The sequence below is a fragment of the Vitis vinifera genome, chromosome 17 (genome assembly GCF_030704535.1).
Source record: "Vitis vinifera cultivar Pinot Noir 40024 chromosome 17, ASM3070453v1".
Lineage (NCBI taxonomy): Eukaryota > Viridiplantae > Streptophyta > Magnoliopsida > Vitales > Vitaceae > Vitis > Vitis vinifera.
In genome coordinates this window covers 8,397,949-8,424,003 of record NC_081821.1, presented here as the reverse complement: position 1 = coordinate 8,424,003, position 26,055 = coordinate 8,397,949, and the positions used below count along the sequence as shown (strand labels likewise).

At 32.4% G+C, this 26,055-nt stretch overlaps 2 protein-coding genes across 2 annotated transcripts; one reads left to right on the top strand and one right to left on the bottom strand.

Annotated features, from left to right (window-relative positions):
• The first annotated feature begins 443 nt into the window (after positions 1-443).
• LOC104882295 (uncharacterized) lies at positions 444-2,046 on the top strand. The gene is made up of 2 exons (XM_010664953.3): positions 444-579; positions 671-2,046. Exons 1-2 carry the CDS (start codon positions 570-572, stop codon positions 1,069-1,071), a joined length of 411 nt encoding a protein of 136 aa, XP_010663255.3. The 5' UTR covers positions 444-569; the 3' UTR covers positions 1,072-2,046.
• A 10,454-nt stretch (positions 2,047-12,500) lies between these two features.
• Positions 12,501-15,061, bottom strand: F3'H (flavonoid 3' hydroxylase). Its single transcript, NM_001280987.1, is given in 3 exon segments — positions 12,501-13,324; positions 13,573-14,025; positions 14,461-15,061. Coding segments are annotated over 3 exon segments (1,530 nt in total). The 5' UTR covers positions 14,896-15,061; the 3' UTR covers positions 12,501-12,682.
• Between the last annotated feature and the right edge of the window lie 10,994 nt (positions 15,062-26,055).

Below are 26,055 nucleotides of genomic sequence, written 5' to 3'. Positions count from 1 at the left end.
AAAGTGAGTGTCAATATATGAGGCGTTATACACAGTTCTTCGCATTGTCGATTCAGAAGTTGTTCCTACAATGCCATTTGTGTATGAATTGATTCGAGTTATGAAAGAGAACCTCATTCGACTTAATGCTAAAGAATGGGTGTTAGAAATAATTGCAGATCGTTGGGATAGAACTCTTAAACATCCTCTTCATGCAGCAGGTAAGTATTATTCATCTTTGAAATTTATAGGTATTTAATATGTTTCTTTCATAACATTCTAATTTTACATTTCTACTTTACTATTGTAGCATTCTTTCTTAATCCAAGATTTCAATATAAACGTGGAGTTGGTACTGATCCTGATCTACTTCAAGCTGTTCATGAAGTCTTTGCGAAATTAGATCCTACATCAGAAGGTCTTAGTCAATTTGGAAATGAGGTAAATTATTAGAGTTATAATATAAATTAAATAATTGAATTTCATTTACTCAACTTTTTCACTTTCAATTATTTAATATGTAGATTATACTATTTCGAGATGCAAAAAGAGGATTCGGTGATCGAGCAGCGATTGCTTCGAGGTCAGAAATGGTTCCCGGTGAGTATTATTTGTGAATTAATAATTCATTTCATTAGCATATTATTGTAACTTTCCAATATAAGTATTGATATCATTTATTTGGTTGTAGCTGAATGGTGGTTCATGTATGGAAATCACACTCCTACATTAAGAAGGTTGGCCATCAAGGCTTTATCGCAAACTGCATCATCTTCAGCTTGTGAGAGAAATTGGAGCACGTTTGCCTTAATTCATACAAAACAAAGAAATCGGCTTGCTTACCCGATGCTCCAACAATTAGTTTTCTATTATTATAACATGAAACTAAAGATACGTGACATGGAAGCAGAACATGACAAAGTTGCAGAGAAAGATTACCTCGATTTACTTGACATTGCAACTGAGGTTGGTGAAGAAGAAGATAACCAATTGTTTCAATGGGTTAGACCTCTTCATTTAGATGATGAAGATGGAAATCCCGACCCACGAATTGCCGCACATGTCCGAGAAGCAGGTGTTGATGTTGATTGAGTGTTATCCGAAGAAGTTCATACTGATAGTTTCAGCCAAGACACGAGATATTCATTTTGACAAGGAATTTCTCAGCCGGCAGTCACTTCTCGACCTTCTTTTGACTCCACGAGTGTTGAACATAGTAGTAGACCTAGTGCTACTGGTACTTTCGCCTCCGCTTCCGGTTATGATGGTTCAAGAGAAGAGGGGACCAATGATGGTAGCGACCTTGGAAATGATGAAGGGGATGTTAGACAACAACAACAAAGTGGACAACCATTGGCATTTACTTGTGAAGATGATTTCACACATTGTACTCAAGATGAAGACCACGGCTCTAGAAGAGCCGGTCCAGGTGTTGGAGCCATTGGAAAGCCATATAGAGGAAGACAACGAAGGATGATGTTGTACAACGAGGACTCATTGTCGGCCAGTTTTGAGTCGATGAGTGTAGAGACTCAATTCAGTGATTCATCAAACGAAGCCAACATTTATGCCCCTTATGCAATGAGTTATGGTCAGCCTCCTCAAAATCTTTCAAGTTCCACTGATGAAGAGTATGAAAGGTATAACTATCCTTCTTCCACACAAATGCCATACTACCTTCCACATCAGTTGCAACAACAAGGATTTCAAACGAGCACATGGGAAAACCTTGGATTTCCTATCCATGGACAAGTTGTTGGTAGACTCAAGAAATTTATGCATGGCATGTTCGTACATACAATCAATACTATCGAAACTCCATGTCCTGGTATGAATATTGTCTTCAACAAGATGGGCTCCCTTCATCTAACAATAACAATATGATGGAACCACATCGATCTTCATTTTGGTATTAAGGACCATTGCAATGTCATATGTATTATGTTTATGTGTAAATTGTTTTCATTTAATAAAATCAAATATTTCTTAACTCAATTCTAACTTTCTAAGTGTACAATTCCAAATTTCATATTTTCTATTCTTAAAATCCAAGTATCGTAAACTATTTACCGATATTTTTTTCTTTGACCATATTTATGTCAATTACAGTTATAAAATAACTTTAACATGTATATTCTTGCTTATTTTATCATTCTTTGGATTTTTCTAAGCATTCCCATCAATTTTGGATAATTTTTGTCTCACCGATATTTGATGAAAAATCCACCGATATTTCCGATATATCCGTAAAATCCAAGTACCGATATATCCGTATTTACCGATATTTCTATCCTTGGATACACCAATAGAAAAAGGTCTGAAATTGTGTGTTGAGCCTAATCAAGTATCAACCGATAAAGGAAGATACCAAAGACTTGTAAGGAGATTAATGTACTTAGCTCATACCAGACCAGATCTTGCTTATGCACTGAGTATAGTGAGTCAATACATGCATAATCCTGGAGAACAACATATGAATGCAATCATATGTATTTTGAGGTATTTGAAGAATGCTCTTGGGAAGGGAATTTTGTTCGCTAAAAATGTTGATCATCAGAGTATAGAAGTATATACTGATGCTGATTGGGTCGGTACAGTGGATGCTATGCGGTCTACATCTGGTTACTTTATCTTTGTAGGTGGTAATCTTGTGACATGGAAAGTAAGAAGCATAATGTCGTTGCTCATTCAAGTGCAGAAGCAGAATTTAGGGGTATGGCTTTAGGACTTTGTGAGGCATTATGGCTAAGACTCCTCTTACAGGATTTAGGTTACCTATCTAGGCAACCAATCCGATTGTTTTCTGACAATAATGTTGCATGTGACATTGCACATAATCCAGTACAACATGATCATACAAAGCATGTCGAGGTGGATAGATTCTTCATTAAGGAGAAGTTGGATGATAAGATTGTGGAATTGCCTAAGATTAAATCAGAAGATCAATTGGCTGATATCCTCACCAAAGCTATCTCAAGACAAGTGTTCTCAAAATTTTTAAACAAGTTGGGCATGTGTGACATCTATGCACCAACTTGAGGGGGAGTGTTGAGATATTAGGAATACTTTCCTTGTATCATTTTTTCCTTAAGAGGGGAGTGTTGAGATATTAGGAATGCTTTCCTTGTATCATTATTTCCTTATATTATTCCTTTCCTTGTATCATTATTTCCTTATATCATTCCTTCCTTGTATCATTCTTTCCCATTCTTAGAATGGTGATTATCCTTCATATATACTCTATACATGAATGAATAAAAGTATGTGTAGACCCCCCATGAGAGACATCTGATTGTTTATATATATATATATATACTGACCACCTGGGAAACGGGCGGCCATGGGATGGGATGAGGCGAGCTGCTGGTGGCGGCGAGAGATAGCTCGGAGGAGAAGCTGCCAGCAAAGAAAAAATAATAATAAATATATCTTTTCTTTGGGGCTGTGGCAGGAGGAGTAAGTGGGGGGCCAGAGAGGAAAAGACGGGACAAGAGGGAGAGATGGGAGATAGTGAAAGGAAGAAAAGGAGAGAATGGTGGAAAGCTAAGCAAGGGAAAAGAGGGATGCTTTGCTGAGTTTTTGGCTCGATCTTGTTAGAGAAGATCACTCACAGGTATGGTTCTCTTCTCTTTCTCTGTCCATTCTTGGGTGATGTTTGTGTGTTGAGGGTAAGCATATCCATATATCCCTTCTTAATGGTTCTTGCTTAAGGTGATTTCGTCTTTGTTTTTCCCCATAATATATCTGCAACCATGCTCTGGTTTTGTTTGATGATCCTTTATTTTCACCCACCTCCATCTAAGCCCAGGGATTAATGCACAACATGAGGCTGTTATGGGTTCCATTTGTTTCGATTATCCATGCTTGGTTTTGCTTTTTTTTTCCTTTGCTCTGTTTGCCTCCATCCTGAAAGCCAGCGTCATGTTTGGAGTGATGCAGAGAACGCAATATTGAAGACATTGAAGTCTGAGATCCCATGCTATCTATACTAACCCTTTGATTCTCTGTCTTCTCGTGTGCATGGAGCTCCATGCGCATAGTCATCCCTACCTTCCCATCCATAGTATACTCCATGTTCATCCATCATATTCCTCTCTAGCAGCCCATGCATATCATATCTCTAAACTTATCCAAACCCATTTTCCTTGTCCATTGCACTCATTCCTCTCGTTCTCACGTGGCCACGCATAGCCATGTATGGCCGCCATCCTTCATACCCGCCTCCTCAAGCTTGCCCAGTCAGCTGAATCAATGGCGGCAGTGGAGCTTCTCCTCCTCCATTGCTCGTCTCAGAGGCTAGGAGTAACTTCTCCACCGATCTCCATGGTCACCTGGCGCATTGCTCCAACGAGCAGGATCGCTTCCTCCCTTTTTCTCCTCAACCCTGATCGGAAGGCCCATCTCCTTCGTCTAACATGAGAACTGAGCAGATGCCCGCGCACTGACGTTATTGCGGCTGTCCAAGACTGGTTCAACCCTTGGCTTCGGCAACCAGAGCAAGCGCGTGTGAGTGCGCGTGGGCGGCGAACCTTGAAAGAGGATGATGAGATGTGGGGTTCCGATGAAGAAGGCGATGAGGTTGACGGTGAGCTCGAGGACACAGAGTATTTAGATGGTGATGCCCAGGCGGAGGTTGGAGATGTGGGCTGTGAGAGAATTTGGTGTTCTTGGGTTTGCTTTTAATTTGGGCTTGAGTTGGGGCCCAATCCAAGCATGTGATGGAGTTAGAGCTTGGGGCCTGTCCAAGATGATGGATATGGGCCTGGTGGGGAAGCCCAAGCCTAGTCGCGTTAATGAAGGGCCTCATGCCCCCTGTACTATTCATTCCCAAGGCCCTTTTTTTGAGGTCCAAGGCCTATTATTATCATTATTAAGGCCCATTTTTTTGAAGTCCATATTATTATTATTATTATTAATCCGACGTTTAAAATATTATTATTATTATTATTATTATTATTATTATTAATTCAACTTTTAAAATATCATTATTATTATTAATTCAACTTTCAAAACCTTATTATTATTATTATTATTTCAAAATCTTATTATTATTATTATTATTATTATGATTATTATTATTATTAATTCAACTTTTAAAATCTTATTATTATTATTATTATTAATCCGACGTTTAAAATATTATTATTATTATTATTATTAATTCAACTTTCAAAACCTTATTATTATTATTATTTAAAAATCTTATTATTCTTATTATTATTATGATTATTATTATTATTATTATTATTATTATTATTATTAATTCAACTTTTAAAATCTTATTATTATTATTAATTCAACTTTTAAAATATTATTGTTATTATTATTCTTAATTCAACTTTTAAAATATTATTCTTATTATTATTATTAATTCAACTTTCAAAATCTTGTTATCATTATTATTATTATTCCAAAACCTCATTGTTATTATTATCATTATTATGGTTATTATTATTATTATTATTATTATTATTATTATTATTAGCATTATTATTAGCATTATTATTAAAAATCTATACTCTCGCTCAGTTCAATTTCCTAATATTATTATTATCATTATTATTATACTTATTAATAAAAATCTATATCTTCGCAATTTAATTTCCTAAAGTTTATTTTTTTTTATTATTATTATTATTAAAAATCTATATTCTCGCAGTTCAATTTCCTAAAGTTCACTCCTTATTATTATTATTATTACAAATTCAACTTTCAAAACCCATATTCTCGCAAATCAATTTCCTAAAGTTCATTTCTCATCTTCTTTGGCAAATTTCATTTTAATTACCGAAGCTCTAATATTTTAAATTCAATTCCCAATACTCCAATTTTCAAGTAAATTCCAAAAATCCAGTTTTCACTTGAATAGTTTTAATTCTATTCCGGTTCTTAAATAATCTTCTGATCTTCTTGATTCTACATAAACAATAATAAATTCTTCATAATTCTAAAACACGGAATTTGTGAGACTAGTTCATGAGTAATAAATTGGGCTTTGGTGGGGGCCCTATGTGTGATCCTTTTTTTATTGTCAATTGTCGTACTTAGAGCCCGTTTGGTAGTGATTCTAGTGGAAGTGTTTTTATTTGAAGTGTTTTCTGTTATAGTGTTTCTGTGAAAAACACTTTTATGATAATCAGAAAAAATGATTCTAAAGTGTTTTTGATAATATATTGTATAAATATAAAAACACTTTTAATATTAATAAATTACCAAAAAGGACATACAATTTTAATTAAAAAAAAATGGTATGATAAACAAAAAAAACTTTTTATTAATGAAAAAACATCTAAATCACTAAAAAAATAACATTGAATAAAAGATAATTTTAAAATTAAAACAATATATGATTACCTATTAATTTCTAAAAAAAAAAAAAGACTTTTCTAATTAAAAATAATAATTTTTTTATCACTATACTAAAATTTTAAAAAATATTTACAAAAAACATCTAAATCAATAAAAAAAAAAAAAGAACATTGAATAAAAGATAATTTTAAAAGTAAAACAATATATGACCACCTATTAATTTCTGGAAAAAAAAAAAAGATTTTTCTAATTGATTTATCACTGGGGGGCATTTTTGGAATATTTCAAAAAAATTGAAGTGTTTTTTTTAAAAAAACACCTATCAAGTGATTCTCTAAAAATCACTTCAAGTGTTTTTCCAGATTTTCAAAAGTGTTTTTTAAAATTTGCCAAACACTTTATTTTCATCCCAAAAACACTTAAAAGTGTTTTTAAGGGTAGAAACACTTTTAAAAATCACTGCCAAACGGGCTCTTAATGTATTTTGCTTGAGCTTCGTTTTGCACTCCGATATGCATGAGCTATTTTTTGTGTTCCTTAATTGTGCACTAATCCCGTTTCTTGATAGCGCATTGTGGCTTGTGGTCGAGGTACGCATCCACTCTCATTCTAGTCAATCTCTATTGCGTGTTTTGATTCCCATATTGTGTATAATTTAGGTGTGTATCCATTGACTTTCTCGTTGATTGCCACGTCAGTTTCATTGTATTAGTAAAGACCCGACTCTAGGGACTTAGAGGGGTGCTACGGTTTATACCGTACCTTCCCGATAAGTAACCTGACCCCCGAACCCAATCCGATATTTCGTAGATCACCTTTTCCAAAATAAGGAGTCACACTTAGGGTTTTTCTTTCTTATTTTGTTTACCTTTTTAAAAATAAAAGAAAAATAAGTGGCGACTCCAAGTCATTTTTCTTTATCAAATAAAAATCAAAATTTCAAATAAAAATCGAGCTTGCCATCGAGTGGGAAACGCATGAGCCGAAATGCGGGGTCCACAGTATGAATGAGAAAAAAAAAAAAAAAAAACCCCATTCATCAATTTGAAGACTAGTTTGTTGCGTTAACAAAAGCTTTAATATAAATAATGTTAGATTACGTAAGTGTGGACCCCGCATTTCGGCTCATGCGCTTCCACTCGATGGCGAGTTCAATTTTTATTTTTAAAAAATGATTTATTGATTAAAAAAGGACTTGGAGTCACTACTTATTTTTGTTTTATTTTTAAAGGGTAAATAAAATAAGAAATAAAACCCTAAGTGTGACTCATTATTTCGAAAAAGGTGGTCTGTGAAAAACCGGATTAGGCTCGGGGGTCAGGTTACTTATCGGGAAGGTATGATAAGGACCGCAGCACCCCTCTAAGTCCCTAAATTCGGATCTCTACTAAATAAGGTGAAGGAAGTGTGGCAATTGATAAGGAAGTCAATGGATATTAATGAAATGATCAAATAATAAAACGAATCGCGCATAAGAGTAAGCAAAGCGGGAGTGGGAGCGTATCTTGACAGCAGGTAATAGTGCATTATCATGGAAACAAGGTTAGCTCAGATATAAAATCATCACATGCATATCAAAGAGCAAGACAAAGATCAAACAATACTCATCAAGCATAACAATTTACAATCAGAAGAGAAAACTCATATGTGGGCCCCTACCAAAGCCCGATTAATCTTGCATGAATTAATATCACAAATTCCATTATTTTGGAATTATGAAAATTGCATTCACGCTTATATAAAATCAAAAGAAAAAGAAGATTATTTGAAAACTAGAGTGGAATCAAAACCGTTCGAGTGAAAACTGGACTTTTGAAATTTATTTGGGAGTTAGAGTCTTGGGAATTAAATTTAATGATCAGAATTTTGGAGAGTAAATTTGAAGGAAATTAGAATTTTGGAATTTGGAAAATTAAGTTCGGAAATTGGGGTTTTGGGAAAAACGTACATAAATATTGAAATTTTTTAGATTAGAAATTAAATTCGAAAGTCATAAGATTGGAATCATTTGAAGAAGGAATTTTTGAAATAAATAAATAGAATAATGATAATAATGAAAATAATGATGATTAAGTAAATGAAAAAAATGGAATTTTGGAAATTGGAAACTTAATTTGGAAATCTGAATTTTGATAAAAATAGACAAATAAATAAATGAATAAAATGATAGTGATTAAATAAATCGATAAGAAAACTAGAATTTTGGAAATTTGAATTAAATTCAGAAATCGAAATTTTGAAGAGTTAAAGATTGAATTTTAAAGATAAACAAATGAATAAACGAATAAAGTGATAATGATTAAATAAATTGATACGAAAATTGGAATTTCGGAAATTGGAATTAAATTTTAAAAAATGAAATTTTGAAGAGTTATTTAAAAATTGAATTTTAAAAAAATAAACAAATAAATGAATGAATAAAGTGATAATGATTAAATAAATTGATACGAAAATTGGAATTTTGGAAATTGGAATTAAATTTTAAAAACAGAATTTTGAAGAGTTATTTAAAAGATGGAATTTTAAAAATCAATAAGTAAATGAATAAAAAGGAATTGGAGTTTCGAAAATTTATTTGAATGTGACATAAAAAAATAAAAAATAAAAAATTAAATTCGGGATTGTGGAAATTTCGGAAAATTAAATTTTAAAAATTTGAATCTTGGAAAATTAAATTTAAAATTAGAATTCTAGAAAATTATTTCAAGAATTGAATTTTAAATGATTAAATTTTAAAAAATGGAGTTTTAGAAGAGTGAATTTCGAGAATTAAAGTTTTGAAAACTAAATTTTTAAAATCAAATTTTAGAAAATTATTTTGAGAATGGTATTTTTAAAATAAATAAATAAATTTGAGACTTTAAAATTTTAGGAAATTTTAAAAAGTTATTCACCGTCGCCCAAGACTTTAAAATAAGAATAATGATTCCGTGAATTTCGGAATCATGTTTGCCCAAAACTCCCTCTCTCTCTCCCCTTTCGTATTTGGTCGCCCCATCAGCTTAATTCCGAGGTGATCAGAATAACAAAAAAAAAAAAAAAAAAAATAGAAACAAAAACAAACCCTTTCACAGGAGGCAGGGGCGCTACAACGAGGTTTTAATGATTCCGGGTGGTCAGAAGAACAAAATAATAAATAAATAAATAAAAACAAAAAACAAAAACAAACCATTCACCGTAGAGAGTAGGCTACAATGAGGTTTTAACGTGATTTGATCAATCATACCTATATTCACGGACGAGAGAAAATCTTTTCATTATATCACAGAGAACATTATAGAGGACAAAACCAAATATAATTATTAGGTTCTCAAAATATATTTTCACTCTTTATATTTACACCTTGAACCACGAGTCATCTCGTTCCATTGAATATCTCTCAATCTTTACTAATTAGGAATTTGTGACACTTCCCAACATGCACCATCTGCAATCCTAAGCTCAAATAAATGTATGAAAAAACTCAATAAAATGATCTTAGGTATACATTTTCAAATGTTATTATTTGTATCATAATCTCATTTATTCCTATTCTTATACCATAATCCTAGTTGTTTGAATTTTCATTACTTAAATATCATTATATATATATATATTCAATTTAGTCCGAATTTGAAGTTCTATATGTAGCATTTGGATACCTTAACACTTTCCTTTTAATTAATGCATAAGTAATAATAAGTAATAATAAGTAACTCTAAGTAAGATAATTGTTTTTGTATTATCCATATGCCCCACAATTTTTCAGTTCCTAGTCTAAGACATAAATTTGAGTGTATGTAAATTTTTTTCCCATGCTTGCCCACTCTATCTTAAGTGTCAAGATTTTGAAAAAAATATTGCAATTTTAAAAAATATTTATTAAAATATCACACTTTTGAAACTACTTCCAAATGTATAGTACTTTCAAAAACTTAAAGTAAAAGTTGTTTTCTGAAGAGAAAACTTAGTTGAATTTTAAAATTAATTTTTCACAAAATAATTTTCATATTTGATTTAAAGTTGGTGTTTTATAAAAAGATAATTTTTAATTGATATTATAAAAAATATAGTAGATTTGAAAATGGTTTTAAAATTGATATACTTTAATAAATATTTTTTTTCAAAATCCCTTCAATTAGACGTTTAGGATCAAAAATCCCAACACGAGTTCTCATCCCATCCCCTACTTGCAAATATCATTTTAATAAATATTATTAATTTATGTATTTAATAGTTCTCATCCCACCCCCAACTTGCAAATATCATTTTAATAAATATTATTAATTTATGTATTTAATAATATATTGAGAGAGAAAGAAATGAACGACAAGTCTGTAGGGACCCCTCCCCCTGATGACAAGTGGCACACATTTCTATCCGGATTAGCTCCATCCGGATTTCCCCCAAAGGAGACACGTGACGCGCTTCTCATATCCGGACTTCCTCAGGGAGAAGCACATGACACTCGCAAACATCACATCCGGACGATCGTCATATCACATCCGAACGACTGACATATCCTATCCGGATATGTTTGTCCGGATCGTTGACTAAAGTAAGCAAGTCTTACTACGTCATTCCGACAGTCTTTCACGGCCCACGTTCCGCCACCTGCAGAGTGAAAGGACAGGAATGATGGCAAGTCACTTCCTACGATCTCTGACAGCTGCGGCGCCTCCCACGATCTTTGTCAGCCGCCCTACGAGTGATGATGACCCTGTCACCACCTAGAGACATCATGACAAGCCAAAATATCTCTCTATCATTAAAGAGGGAGATAGAGCTTCTGAGACGATATATATGGACCTTCGCACAAAGAGGAAGGTAAGTTTTGATATACCTAGTAAAAGGCCAACTGATTTATCTCTTGGACCATGGCTGACAATACCATCGGAGGGTGTATCCAGACACCCTGTCCAGACGCCTTTTGCAGGAACGACTAAACCAGAAATCTATATTGGTTGAGATCGTGCGTCCATCCATTTGGCAACTACATGGATTACCACGGACGCGAGGCCTCAACAAAGTCCACATTTTTTAAATTTATTACGATGATATAAGTAATGTTATAAATTTTTATTAATGTAAATTATTAATTACAAATAAGAATTTATTTATGAAAAAATAACTATATAGTACATGAATTTCAAAAATATCTAATTTTTATTTATTTAATATCGTAATTAGATTAATAATTAGTTTCCACGCTACTCTTTAATATTTTAAAAAATTACCTATTTATGAAAGATATTGAAAGTTAGGGAAGAATCGATTTAGTCAATTATTCATGGGGTTTTTATAAATTTGATAATTAATTTGTAAAAAAATTAATATTAAAAAATTAAAAGATACCACATGATCTAGAGAATATATAAGATTAAATTAATTAATTTATTATTTATTTTAAAAATAAATAAAAATTACTGTATTTAAGCATTCATGATCACAACACATCTAGAGGTTTTATTTCAATAATTTTAGTGATAATTAAATCTATTAGGAGTTATGATACTTCTTCAATATGCTAAAATTCTTCAAGAAACATATTAGATATTTTATTCAATCATTTTGGATACAAAGATACATTTTCTCTTCTTTAAGATGGAGAGAGAGAGAGAGAGCCCTTAAGGAGGAAGAGACTTCTCTTTTAAAGTTACTTTCTTTATGAAGGAGTTGTTTCAGCACACTTTTTACGGTAGGCTTTATTGACTTTTGTGCATATAAGGATAAAGGGGATAAGGGTAATTGGACTCGTCTTTTTAGACACATGTCGGTCAATTAGGTCATATTATAGGTACGGGATGTCGTCTTCTTTTATAGTCTTGGTTTCGGGATGAGGTGATTTTGTACGATCAGGTCATCTGATAGGTCCGGGAGGTCGTCTTCTTTTATAATCCTGGTTTCGAGATGAGGTGATTTTGTACATTTTCAAGTATCTTGTTTGAAAGGTGCTGTATTAAAGATGTTTGGAGCCTCAACTTCTCGTCCAATAAATCATATATACTACCTTTGACTTGGAATATGGTATTTTGTGAGGAGGCTGGTTGGTCAGATGACAGATGAAGCTACTCCTTGTTCAGCTTTCGTGCTTTTATTGGTAGTTGGTACACTCGCCGCCTTGCACGACTCTTTAGATTGTGATGATCTCTGTTTGAGTTTTGGGGACATTATTCATCATATGACTTTCTAGTTTCTTCTCCTACGCTCGATATTGTGAAGTAAATATTTTAAATTTTAAACCAACATATTGCATTATTAGATACCCCTTGAGAATCATCGTTTACAGTATTAACATGCAGGTGGTTGAGGGAAAACCCATCACAAAACTACTAAACTCGCTCTCGAACATCATAATTATTCAGCCAAATCCATCACCAAGTCTTCTATTTTAATCATGGGCAAACAACCTCATTTACTTCCCGAAAACTTGGGGTGACAGCCTTGGCCGTGGGTGCACCATGAGTGGGGCGGCTCGTTGTAGGGTCAGCCCATATGCCTCATCCATGTTCAGCTTCTCCGCCACCTGGCCTTCCGGCAACTCCCAGTTGAACGCATGAACAAGCGTCGCGGTTAACAGGTGCACCATCCTCAGTCCCAAGCTCATCCCCGCGCATATTCTCCGGCCAGCCCCGAATGGAATCACTTCAAAATCATTCCCTCTCACGTCCGCATTTGGTCTTTCCCCTCCTGGGAGGAACCTGTTGGGCCTGAATTCTAGTGGCTCCTCCCACACCTCTGGGTCCCGCGCTATGGCCCACACGTTCACTAGAAGAGTGGCGTTTTTGGGGATGTGGTAGCCGTTGATCTCACAGCTCTCCGCCGCCATCCGAGGGAGGGAGAGGGGCGTGGATGGGTGCAGGCGGAAGGTTTCCTTGATTATGGCTTGGACATAGGTGAGTTGGGGCAGGTCCAAATCAGTTACAAGCCTGCTTCGGCCCACCACTGCGTCCAGCTCTTGTTGGGCTTGGGCCATCATTTCAGGGTGGCGAATGAGCTCTGCAATGGCCCACTCTACTGTGCTGGATGAGGTGTCAGTTCCAGCTGTGAACAAGTTCTGCCATGTCAACAGACGGTTTTCATCAATTTCAGGTACCAAATTACCACAAGAAGTAGACGAAACAGTGACAGATAATAATTCTTACTTTTACAAGTAAACAAAAGTTTATTGTAATGTCCATATCAAACTTTATTTGGGAGATTTGACCCCATTAATAATTTTTTTTTTTTTTCTGGAAAAAATGTAAATAAATATAATTATTTTTTTTTTAAAAGGAACGAAAGAAAATGGATAATGAGAGATACCAAGAGCAAGGCTTTGATCTCAACGTCGGTGAGCTTGCCTCCCTCACCGTCGGCATTATCCCTCACCGAGATCAACGTGCTGAGTAAGTCCACGTGACGCTCGGAACCAGCAGAGCCGCTGATCTTGTGCTCCTCCACGATGGCGCCCAGGAAAGCGTCAAACCGAGCATGGAGCTTCTTCATCTTGGCAGCCACGCCCTGCAGGTCCAGCCATTCCAGCGCCGGCACAAAGTCGCCGATGTTGAAAACTCCGGCCAGGACCATCAGCTCCACCACCATCTCTTTGAACTCGTCGGCCTTCGGATCTTCGCCTCCACTGCCGTCGCCGAACACTCTCCTGCCTAACATCACCCGCCCTAGGGCGTTGGTAGTACACACGTTCAGCAGCTGCCCCAAGTTCACCGGCGTTTGACCCGCCCTCGCAAGTGCGCGCGTTAGCACCGCAACCTCCTCCTGTACGTCACATAAATTTTCATCAACTCATTATTTTTCTAATCATTAAAATTGGAAAAAGTCTCGCGTGAATGCATGGACTTGTCAGTTCGGACAAGACACCACCTGCCGGAGGAAAACAACTTTACTAAAAAAAAAATCATTAAAAAAATAGTAAAAATAAACTTGTGGAGCCGGGCCTTCTTCAAAAAGATGTGTAGTATTGAAAAGTAAGTTTGAAATACACAGAGAGTGGAGACTGCAAATACTCTGACAGGATTAGACAATGATGGTGGACACATGCTATTATTTTCTTAGATGTTTTTATGGAAAAATGAAATCTGTGTAACCAGATCTTAATTTGCGATGAAATAATAGAAGCGATCAGGAAGAAAAAACGAAAAATGGATTAAAATTGAGAAAGCATTCATTTCTGAGAGAGATTAAGCTAGGTACCTGTCGGATATGGCGAAAATCATCCAAGGCTTTGCCGGAGAAGAGGTGGACGGAGCAAATCTTGCGGAGCATGCGCCACCGGGGGCCGTAGGGAGCGAACACCAGATCCTGATAGTTGTAAGCGATATGCTTGGCACCTGAATTCGGAGGCCTGTTGGAGAAATTAGCATCATGAGTTTTCAAGAACTGAGCAGCAACGGAGGCGGAGGCGGCCACCACGACGTCGACGAAGCCCATACGGAGATGCATGAGAGGGCCGTAGGTTTTAGCGAGCGCAGCAATGGAGTGGTGAGGGACGGGGCCCAGGTGCGGGAGGTTCCCCACAATCGGCCATGGCTTGGGCCCCGGAGGGAGGCGGACGGAGCGGCGCGTGAGGAAGTGATAGAGGAGGACGCAGAAGAGAGCCGTGCAGAAAATCAGCGCCAGGGGATTCATGGCTTCTTGGCTTATCTCTGAGTCTCCGCTCCTGAATCCAGAGAGGAATATAAAGGGGGATTCGGGGTTAGCTAAATCAAAGATGGCAGGTACAAGTGTGTTCTAAGTTCTGACTAAGAGCGTGCCCCGTGCGTGGTGTGGTAGCTGAAAACTGCACCACAAGAATGGTAGCTCCCCCGGCCCTCACCAGATTCCCATCAAATTTCCTATATTTGACTTGTCCCCTTTTTCCCTTTTTTTTTAAATTACAAAATCAAATCCCTAAATTTGACTCGCCTTCCCTAACATGAAACCAAGAAAGGGAGAAGAATGACCCCTCATAAAATACAAATTTAATAATTAATTTAAAATATGAATATTCAAAAATAAGACTGAAATTGTGGAATAAAACAGATCAAGAAATTGGTTAATAGTCATTTTAGAGGTAGTATGTCATAAGTGACTGAATATGGTAGTTGCATTGCATATGCATTCAAACTTATATAAAACTAATTTCATAATAAATAAATAAATAAATATTTTTCCAAGAAAGGAACATTAATTTGGTCCATGGCTGTATTAGAAGTAGAACATCTCATTTCCTTAGAAAGGAGGTTATTCTAGGAACCCAGGGTGCATGCATGTATTAAATTATCTACTATTTATTTCGTATCATATTTTAAATGTAGTTTAAAAAATATATATTTTAATATTTGGAGAGAATTTTCCATATTTGGATGTGACTCTTTTCACTTAATAGTGATAAGGATGAAAAGAAATTAACCGATAATATAATTTGGATAAGTTTAAGTATGTTTGGTAGTGATTTTACAAAAATTTTTAAACACTTGAATGATAAAAAAAATTTAAATATTAGAAAGATTAAAAACATTTTCTAAAATCACTATCAAATGGGATCTTAGAATATTATAGTACTTCTGATCATCATAAATTTCCATTGAGTCGATCGTTAGAAGGTTGTATAATTGTTTTATTTTATAGAAATTGAGGGAGCGGGACATTAGAGCCACTTGGCAATATTTTTGAAAACTTGATTTTAAAAACTGTTTTCAAATTAAAAAACAAGATTTTTTATTTTTTTATTTTTATAAAAAAAAAAAAGGGTGTTTAATAAGTTGTTTTTAAAAATAAAAAACAAAAAAACTTGTTTGGATAAATTATTTTTAAAGATAATTTTTTTGTTTTGGTTTTGTAAAAACATTATCAATTCAATTTATATAATATAAATTAAATTAAATTTAAGTTTTATTAAAATGAAAATAGTCTTGTAATTACAAATAAATTAAAAAATAAATAGTTATTAAAATATAAATAATAATATTATAATAAAATTATAAATTATATTATTTATAAAAAATGATATTTTAGTATATGTTACAAACATAATTTCGTAAATTTCTTTTGGTTGAAAATGAATAATAATAATTTTTAATAATATTTTATTTAAAATGAATAATAAATGAAGTTCAACTTTTGTAATATATAAATGAGTTGAGTTTTTTATTTCATCTGTACATTTAATAATAAATTACGAACATAATATTCTATAATTTTTTTATTTAATTAGTAATTAATTAAATCAGTTTTTTAGTTTTTAATTATTTTTAAAATTCAAAAATGTTATATATAAAGTACAATTTGATTTAGAATTTATTTATTTGATGAAAAATTTTAGAGAAGTTAAAAAAATTTAGAAAAGTATATGTAATTTAAAATAATATTATATTTAAAGATTTTCAGTATTGGTATTGAGTTGTAAAATGAGAAAAAATATGATACTATATTTAATTTTATTTTTTTATGATTTTTAAAATTTTCTATTTTTTCTTTTTGTTTAAAAATAAAGTGAATACAACAATGGATTCAAGTTTCAGTTTTTATCTGCGATATTTTACCGATATATCAAATATCGGACGCTCCAAAATGATTTTGAGCACCAATTATCGAACGGGAGGAATATCGGAAAAATATCGAAAAAAATTGCCCGAAATAAATCAGCAATAAAAATGCAAGTGGAACGACACACGAACTAAAAAATGTGTTTGATAGTTAGATTTTTTCGGATAAATCACCTATTTTTTTGGGGTTTTCTTTTTGAAAAAATTGAAATTTTCCATATTTGAATTTGACCCAAATTTCCCCCGTGTTTTTATATTATCATTTTATTTTATATTATCCTTTTATTTTTAACACTTTTTATATTTATCTCATTAATCCTACTTTTAAAAATTATTATCACCTCACTCTTAAATTTATTTTATATTTATCCTTTCAATTTTATTTATATTTTAAATGTTTTTATTTTAAAATATTAAAAATATAATTTTACCCAAAAAAATTGCTATAATATAAAAAATTAAGAAAGTTCTAATATTTTATAAATTAAAATTAATTTGATAAGATAAATTATTAATAATTTTAATTATTTAAATTAATTAATGTTAATAGAAAAAGTTGTTATCACATATTTTTAATAAAATTTTAGAAATTAAATCTCAAATAAAATATTTTATATAAACTAATTTAATTTTTTATTTAAAATGTAATAAAACATATTTTAATAAAAGTATTTAAAAAAATTTTAAATAAATATTGTCTTCGACAAGATGGACTCCCTTCATCTAATAATATGATAGAACCACATCAATCTTCATTTTGGTACTAAGGACTATTACAATGTCATATTATATTTATATATAAATTATTTTTATTCAATAAAATCAAATATTTCTTAACTCAATTCTAACTTTATACACTTCCAAAATTCATATTTATTATTCTTAAAATCCAAGTATTAAATTTACCGATATATCTCTATCTACCGATGTTTTTCTTCCTCATCATATCTATGTCAATTACACATACAAAATAATTTTAAAACATGTATTCTTGCTTATTTTATCATTTTTTTTGGAGCTTTTTCAAGCATTCTTATAAATTTTGAATAATTTTCGCTCCACCAATATTTGTAAAAAAATATCTACCAATATTTCTAATATACCCTTAAATCAAAGTACCAATATATATATATATATATATATGTGTGTGTGTGTGTGTGTGTGTGTGTGATTGTCAATGTTTTCATCCTTAAATACAACTTCTACTTATTCTCTAAAAACTATTTTCTACTTCACTTTATTTAAAAAAAAAAAAAAAAAAACTATTTTTAGAACAATATTATGAATTTTTATAAACAGTTTTATGTTTTGAAAAATAAAAAGCTATTTTTAAATTACATAACAAAACAGCTACGTTTCACATCACATTTCATGTAAGTAACTTCAAAGTGACTATTTTACCATATTCTATCAATATCCCAGTTCCATTCATTTAATATGGGGTTGGTGGCATTGACATAAGAGAATTAAAATGGATAATTAATGTTTGGGACCCAGACAGCACTTATGATTGCTCTAGTTTTTCGAGCATTCTTATGAATTTCAAATAATTTTCGTTTCACCAATATTTGTGAAAAAATATCTATCGATATTTATGATATATCCTTAAAATTAAAGTACCAATATATCTGTGATTACCAATATTTTTATCCTTAAATGCAACTTCTACTTATTCTCTAAAAACTATTTTTTACTTCACTTTATTTTTAAAAACAATTTTATATTTTGAAAAATAAAAAACTATTTTTAAATTACATAACAAAATAGCTACGTTTCACATCACATTTCATATAAGTAACTTCAAAGTGACTGTTAGCCCAAGGGTTCTCCTAATCAGGTTTTGATGATAACAAACCATGGTTAAGTGACTAATTGGTTTGAATGGTAAAGAATCTCAGGTATAAATTCGGAAATTCATCAAATGATCAAATTGATACAAGATCGAGACTTTCAGAACACTTTTAATCATAGGAAATAAATGTAAGATGAATGTATGGGTGCACTTAGGGTTTACATATCTTTTTATGCATCTTTGAAAAACTCGGTTTGTTCTTTAAAGTTACAATTTCATTAAAACCCAAGTTTTATCAAATGTACCTTAGGCAAAATGTTTCGAAATTGACATATTAATTTACCTAAAGACCTTGCCTAAATGTTAGAAAAGAAAAGAAGTGAAAAAAGATAGGTTTTCGAGGCCAAAAGACCGAACTGGTCAAGGCTCTGGCCAATCGGCTCAATCGGTTGCCCTTGTCCGGTCAAGGTCCGATCGAGGAGTGTCAAGAACACACTTTCTCTTCTAGTAGCCTTCCCTTCTCGGTTGAGGTTTCCTCATTCCGGTTGACCTCCAGTCGAGGTAATGGTAACCTGCCAAAACATTAAATGCTCCAACGGCTAGTGAACCAGTCGACCCCTAGCTCGACCGGTTGAGGCTACTTTTTGTTGTTCTTGACTCCCAAGTTTAGAAACCTATAAATTGAAAACTTTACTTCATTTATGACATAGAAAACACTTGCAATCAATTGTCTACTCACTTGTTCTATCCTTAAAAGCTCTCATTTCTTTCTTAGTGCATTAAATCCTCACTTGCATATCTTTTAGTGCACCCTTGTGAGCCATCCTAGTTTTGTTTTGTATTTAAGCTATCATTGAGCTAAGTTGAGGGATTCATTCTTGTAAAAAATTGAGTGTTAAAGCCTTCAAAAAGTTTGAATCTTGAAGAGATTGTGTAAAAGCTCATTGGAGCTGGAATCCAAGTGTAAGAAGATTGGAAGCTTGGTTGAAGCTTCAAGTTAATGGAACCCTCACTCGGTTAAGAGATTGAGGAAAGTGGACGTAGGCAAGGAAATGTCGAACTACTATAAAATCCGAGTTTGAATTCTTTAACTATCTCTTTATTTTTTTTATTATATTGTGCTTGAACTTGTTATGTTGAAAAAGTTTTTGAAAAACCCAATTCACCCCCCTCTTGGGTGTTTTTCTCATTTAAGCATAATCTTTATTTTCTTAGTGACTATTTCACCATATTCTATCAATATCCCAATTCCATTCATTTAATATGGGGTTGGTGGCATTGACATAAGAGAATTAAAATGGATAATTAATGTTTGGGACCTAGACAATACTTGTGATTGCTCTAGTTTTTCTAGTATTTTTATGAATTTTTACTCCACCAATATTTGTGAAAGAAATATCTATCGATATTTTTTTATATATATTTAAAATCAAAGTACCAATATATTTGTGATTACCAATATTTTTATCCTTAAATACAACTTCTACTTATTCTCTAAAAACTATTTTTAGAACAATATTATGAATTTTTAAAAACAATTTTATGTTTTGAAAAATAAAAAATTATTTTTAAATTACATAAGATACGTTTCACATCACATTTCGTGTAAGTAACTTCAAAGTGACTATTTCACCATATGCTATCAGTATCCCAATTCCATTCATTTAATATGGGGTTGGTGGCATTGACATAAGAGAATTAAAATGGATAATTAATGTTTGGGACCAGACAGCACTCGATTTTGTCATTGCTCTAGTTTCTCATTATCATAACTCATAATCAACTTTTTGTCTTATCCAATGATCATGAAGGTATTATCACCTAAGCATATGCTTATTGTGATTTTTGAAAATATACAATAATTTTAAAAAATATTTATTAAAATATGTTACATTTGAAATTATTTTCCAATTTAAATACGAAAATTATCTTTTCACACAACTTAAAAATTCAACTAAAATTAATCCTTTTAAAACTCAATTGATACTCTTTAAAAAGACATTTTTCAATTGAATTTTTGGAAAGTGCAAATATTTGAAAATTATTTTAAAAGTGTCATATTCTAATAATTATTTTAAAAAAAAAATTATTATATTGTTTTCAAAACCCTCCTATATGAGCTTCGATATTATCAAAAAAATAAACATTATATCTTATTAAAATAGTTGTTTTTTTAGGGATGGTTATAATACAGAAACATATTTTTTCGATATTTATAAAAATACATTATGAATCATCACTAATCAAATGGTGTCAGATATATATTTTTAAATCTGACACCATACATATTTTTAAATTTTATTACTCTAATTCCATTTATTTGTACTCTTATATCCTAATCTTATTAGTTTGTACCCTCGTTGGATGACTTAAATTTTATTATATATATGGAAGATTTTTTTAGTAAGTACCACTTTGATACTTTAACAGTACCTTTCTTTTATCTTTAATTTTGTCGAACCAGTCAATGATTTTTGTCTTGAAGGTTGAAGATAGCTGGAGTTTATTTGTCCCAAACAGAAAATGAAAAACTGGAATCCCATGCATGCCCACCCCGGCCTCATCTAAAGTCCATTTAGTTTTAATAGATGAAAGTTATCTTCCTAAGGATTTAATTTTCCTTGCTCGAATCCCATTATTATAGACATTGCCTCATAAGTTATAACTTACAACCAACTTTTTGTCTTATTCAATGAATTATGCAAGTACTATCATCGACAAAGCAGGTCCTTATAGGGATTTTTGAAAATAATATTATAATTTTTTTAAAAAAAAATATTTATTAAAATATGTTACTTTTGAAATTATTTCCAAATCTACTCACTTTTTATAATATCTACAACTTAAACATTCAACTCAACTAAAGTTGATGTCTCCAAAATTCAATTAAAACTTTTTAAAAAAAAAAAATCATTTGAATTCCTTGAAAGTACTATATAAGTGTGGAAAGCCTAGGCATCATGAGCATGGCAAAACATGAGAAGATTAAGGAATCAATACCCAAAGAAAATTGGGAGAATTATGTTTTGGACTCAATTGGGTTTAAAAATTAAGTTTTGATTCATATAAGTTCACCATTTAAGTCCAAGAGTTAGAGGAAGTATAAAAATTGAGAAGAATGATATGAATTTTTTATCTTTCCAGAAATAACATTTGTTGAATGTGAAAAAAAATGTAAAAAAATCCACATTGGAATTCCATTCATGTTACCCTAATTTTACTATGTCCCGCATTTCATTTCAGTCTTAGACAATTGCAGTTTCCGTTTCTCCCGATTTCCTCCTTTGCTTCTATTATCGAAACATTGCCCTAAAAAATGAAATCACCATAGAGATTATTAAGGAAATCACAAGCCCTCATCTCTGGATTTCGTCTCTCTCTGGCCATTTGATTTCAGGCCTAGACCGTGGGGTTTTTCATCTTCGGCTATACATTGGCCTCATCGATCCCCACCCATCTCTTGATTTCATTTTTCTCCGACCATTTGATTTTAAGCCTAAATAGTTGGGTTTTTCATCTTCGAAGATACATTGGTGTCATCGATCCCCACTCATCTCTAGATTTCGTCTCTCTCTAGCCATTTGATTTTAGGCCAAAATAGTGGCGTTTTTCATCTCTGGTGATACATTACGCTTGTCCATACCTACTCATCTCTCGATTTTGTCTCTCTCCAACCATTTGATTTCAGGCCTAGATAGTGGCGTTTTTCATTTTTGGCGATACATTGCCCTCTTCGATCCCCACCGGCATTGCCCTTCGTGCTGCAATAGTTGGATATTTGAGGTTAGTAGGTTTTCTAATTTCATTTTCTCCTGATTTCATCTCTCCCGACCATTTGATTTCGGCCCAAATACGTTGCCCTAATCTCTCTCCCGATTTTAGTTCATCGTCTATCGCTCCCTCGTCGATCCCCAGCAACATTGCTCTTCGTGCTAACCGTATTTGGATATTTGAAGTTAGTAGGTTCTCTAAATATCGCCCTATATTTGATTTCCTTTCAAAATCGTAATGTTCCATACTTTGTTTGGATTTCGAAAAATGTTCAAAAATGTAAGACATTTAAAAATTTTAAGGTTGTCTGAATTGTTGCTTTGTGGTAGGCCTTTATTTATTTAATTTTTTTTAATTCTCTTCTTTCTTGTGTTTTGTTAGGAAACATCGAATTGTTGATTTCGAAATCTAAGATTTTATGCATTGGTTGTCGGCAAATAAAAGAAGGTCAGTGCTAGTTTCAATGTTTTTTTAATGTAATTGTTAAGTGTGGTGCATTTTTCCCTATTTAGTTGCCAAGAAAATGTTAGAGAATGGAAAAATACAAAATTGAAGTGTTATGCTTGAGCTAAAAAAGGAAAAAAAATATTCACGTGATAAGGAATGATTTATCAAATCATAGTATTATTGTTGGTAGTTGTTACACCTTTATGTTCAAGTTTTTTTTTTTTTTTTTTAAGACCTTATATAAGTTTGTTTGACCATTTTTTGTTATGAAAGTTGTCTCTCTAAATGATGTGTTTGTTTACTACCAAACAGAATGCTTCCAAATTTTGTGGCTAGATATATTCTCCTAATTTCTATGTTTGATTTGCTTAGTGTTGGGAACTACCTAGAAAGTCATTACATTGTTTAGGAAATTGTAGGGCTACCTTGGAAATGATTTAAAACATAGTTCTCAATTTTTATTTTTATTTAAAAAAAAAAACAATTTCTAAGAGGAAATCTTAGAAACAATTATCAATTGTTCCATTGTGTACAAATTGAAATATGAAAAAAACAACTTTTTTTCAAGTATTTAAAAAGCATGTTATCAATGTGTTTTTTTTAGAGATTTGTTTTTTGTTTTAGAAAATTGTATATATTAATTTTTTTTAGGAAGTGTTTTCTGTTTTAGAGAATTGTTTTTTATGTTTTAGAGAATTGTATTTTGTTCACAAGGCCAGAAAATTGTTTTCCAGAACAATTTCCACATAGGCCTCCATTTGATAGTTTTTTATGTTTTAAAATGCTACTAGTACTAATTTGTTTGGGAACAATATATACTGTGAGACAAAAAAACTTTTCGGATGACATTGAATATGCATAGTTGTTTGTTCAATAGTATGAAAGTTGTGTTTTGTTTGAATAGGTTGATGGAGGCTACAAATAGGATATACTATTACATTATCATGGGAGGCAAACTTGTCCAAAAAAATGATGTGTAGTGGAAATACGTTGGTGGAAAAATCAAAGGTATTCACATGTATAAAGGAATGTCATTTGAAGAATTCACTTAAAGAGTCTTAGAGAAATTCGATATCTCCCTTGATGTGATGAGGATGCACTACGCCCTCAAGTTTAACCCTAGAGTCATCCAAGATTTAGAAGATGAGGATGACTTGGATAACGTGATTTCTCACAGTGATGACTTTGCAAATGTGTACATAGTAGAGTCACCCCCTATTGAAGCCATTGAGGGAAATATATCGAATACACAGTTGGCATTTGGGTAATGTGCTTTGACTTGAATGTGTACTTAAAATATTGTGAATATCAATTTTACACATGATGTAGTTAATTTTTTTTTATGTATGTAATTTACAGAAGTCCACCTCCCACGTTTCCTTTCTCTAATGCATGATGTGATGCAATTCCTAATGCTATGATGTTATCAAGAGGTTTTGCATCACATTGTGCAGAAAGTGAATACATCCCTTTAGAATCGAATTGATTTCGTGAGGCAATATTAGGGTCAGGACATACATTTAAAAATGCAAAGGAGTTTCAAAAGGCAATATACCAGATGTCGTTAGGTGGAAGGTTTAAGTACAATACAAGAAAAATTCACCTAATCATATGTCAGTGAAGTGTTCGGTTGAGGGTTGTCCTTGGAAGATAATATAGCTCATGCTATAGAAGGGAATGAAATCTTGAGAGTTCATATTTACCAAGTTAATCATAATCATATAGCTCATGATGAGTGTTCATATGAGGTGGGGATTAGTTCAAAGAGAGTTATTGTTGTTGTTGAAGATGTCTTTAGAACAACTCCAGTTTATCTTTCCCGTCAAATATGCAAGGATTTTGAACATGATCATGGAGTTGAATTGACATATAACCAAGCATGGCACCTTAAAGAGAAGGCAAAAAAAGTGCATATATGGAGCTCCACGTGACTCCTACATGTTTTTTCCTTGGTTATGCCATAGGCTAAGGGAAATAAACCCCAAAACTATTGCGGAGTACACTTCTCATGAAAGTCACTTCATGGAATTGTTCATTGCCCATGCATTTTCAATTCAAGGGTTTATCATGGGGTGTCGACTGGTATTGGTTATTGATTCTTGCCACCTAAGCAGACCATATAAGGGAGCTCTTTTATCCACCATTGCATATGATACAAACGATGGAATGTTTCCTCTAGCCCTTAGTGTGGTCAGTTCAAAAAATTATGAGGACTGGTATTGGTTCTTAGAGAAGTTAAAGGGGGTCCTAGATAGTAAAGAAGTTATTATATTAGATCAACATCAAGAGATATTGCGTAGTGTTTCCAAGTTGTTTGGAACAGAAAATCATGCATATTGTTATCGACATGTGAAGAAAAACTTAGTTGAGACTGATGTGTTAGTTGTGGTGGTTTCCTCTTAGATGATTATAGTCACTAGTGTGAAAGACTAAATAGTAGACTAGGTAGTAGACTTTAGGGCTATTAGGAACATATGTGGCAACAAGAGGGCCCTTACAACTTGCACTATAATAAGGGAAGGTGAAAATCAGGTATTTATGTGTGGCTCAAGGCCAAACAAAGGGAAAGTGCTTCATAAGCTACCTTAAGGTACAACATTTGCTCTCAATGATGTCATTTATATGCCAAACATTTATTAGAAGTTAATGTCAATTTCTTTACTTGGGAAAACAAGGGTTGAGATCATGTTTGCATTTAACAAGATTGTGCTCACAAAGAATGATGCATTAAGACAGTAAAATCATTAGCATCTTAATTTTAATTTGTTATCATCAAAATCGTGATTGACCTAACCTTGATCTAACACCTTTTTAAGATAAAATACAGTGATTTTACGCTTAGTTTTCTTTGCAATGATTTTTCATTCAATTTTTTAAAATATAAAAATGATTTAAAATTAATAACTTGGATAAGTTATAGTACTTTACAAACTGATGAAGTGCGATCCTAATTTAATGTACCCATAATTTTTACATAAATTCAACCTAGAACGGTCTTGAACCTTTATGAAATACACACTTGTTTTCCTTAGCTCTTGAAGGATTGAAAATCTTTAAATCTAATTCAAAGAGACCAAGCATAGTATTAGATCAATTACTTTTGTTCAGTAATCATCAAAATTACTTGTAGAGGAAACGATGGGCTAATATTAATACAAACAATATATGCATACAAATAATGAAACTACAACACTAAAAATAAAGAAAGTAATGGAAGAGATATTGCAAACAAAGTAATTTTATCGTGGCTCA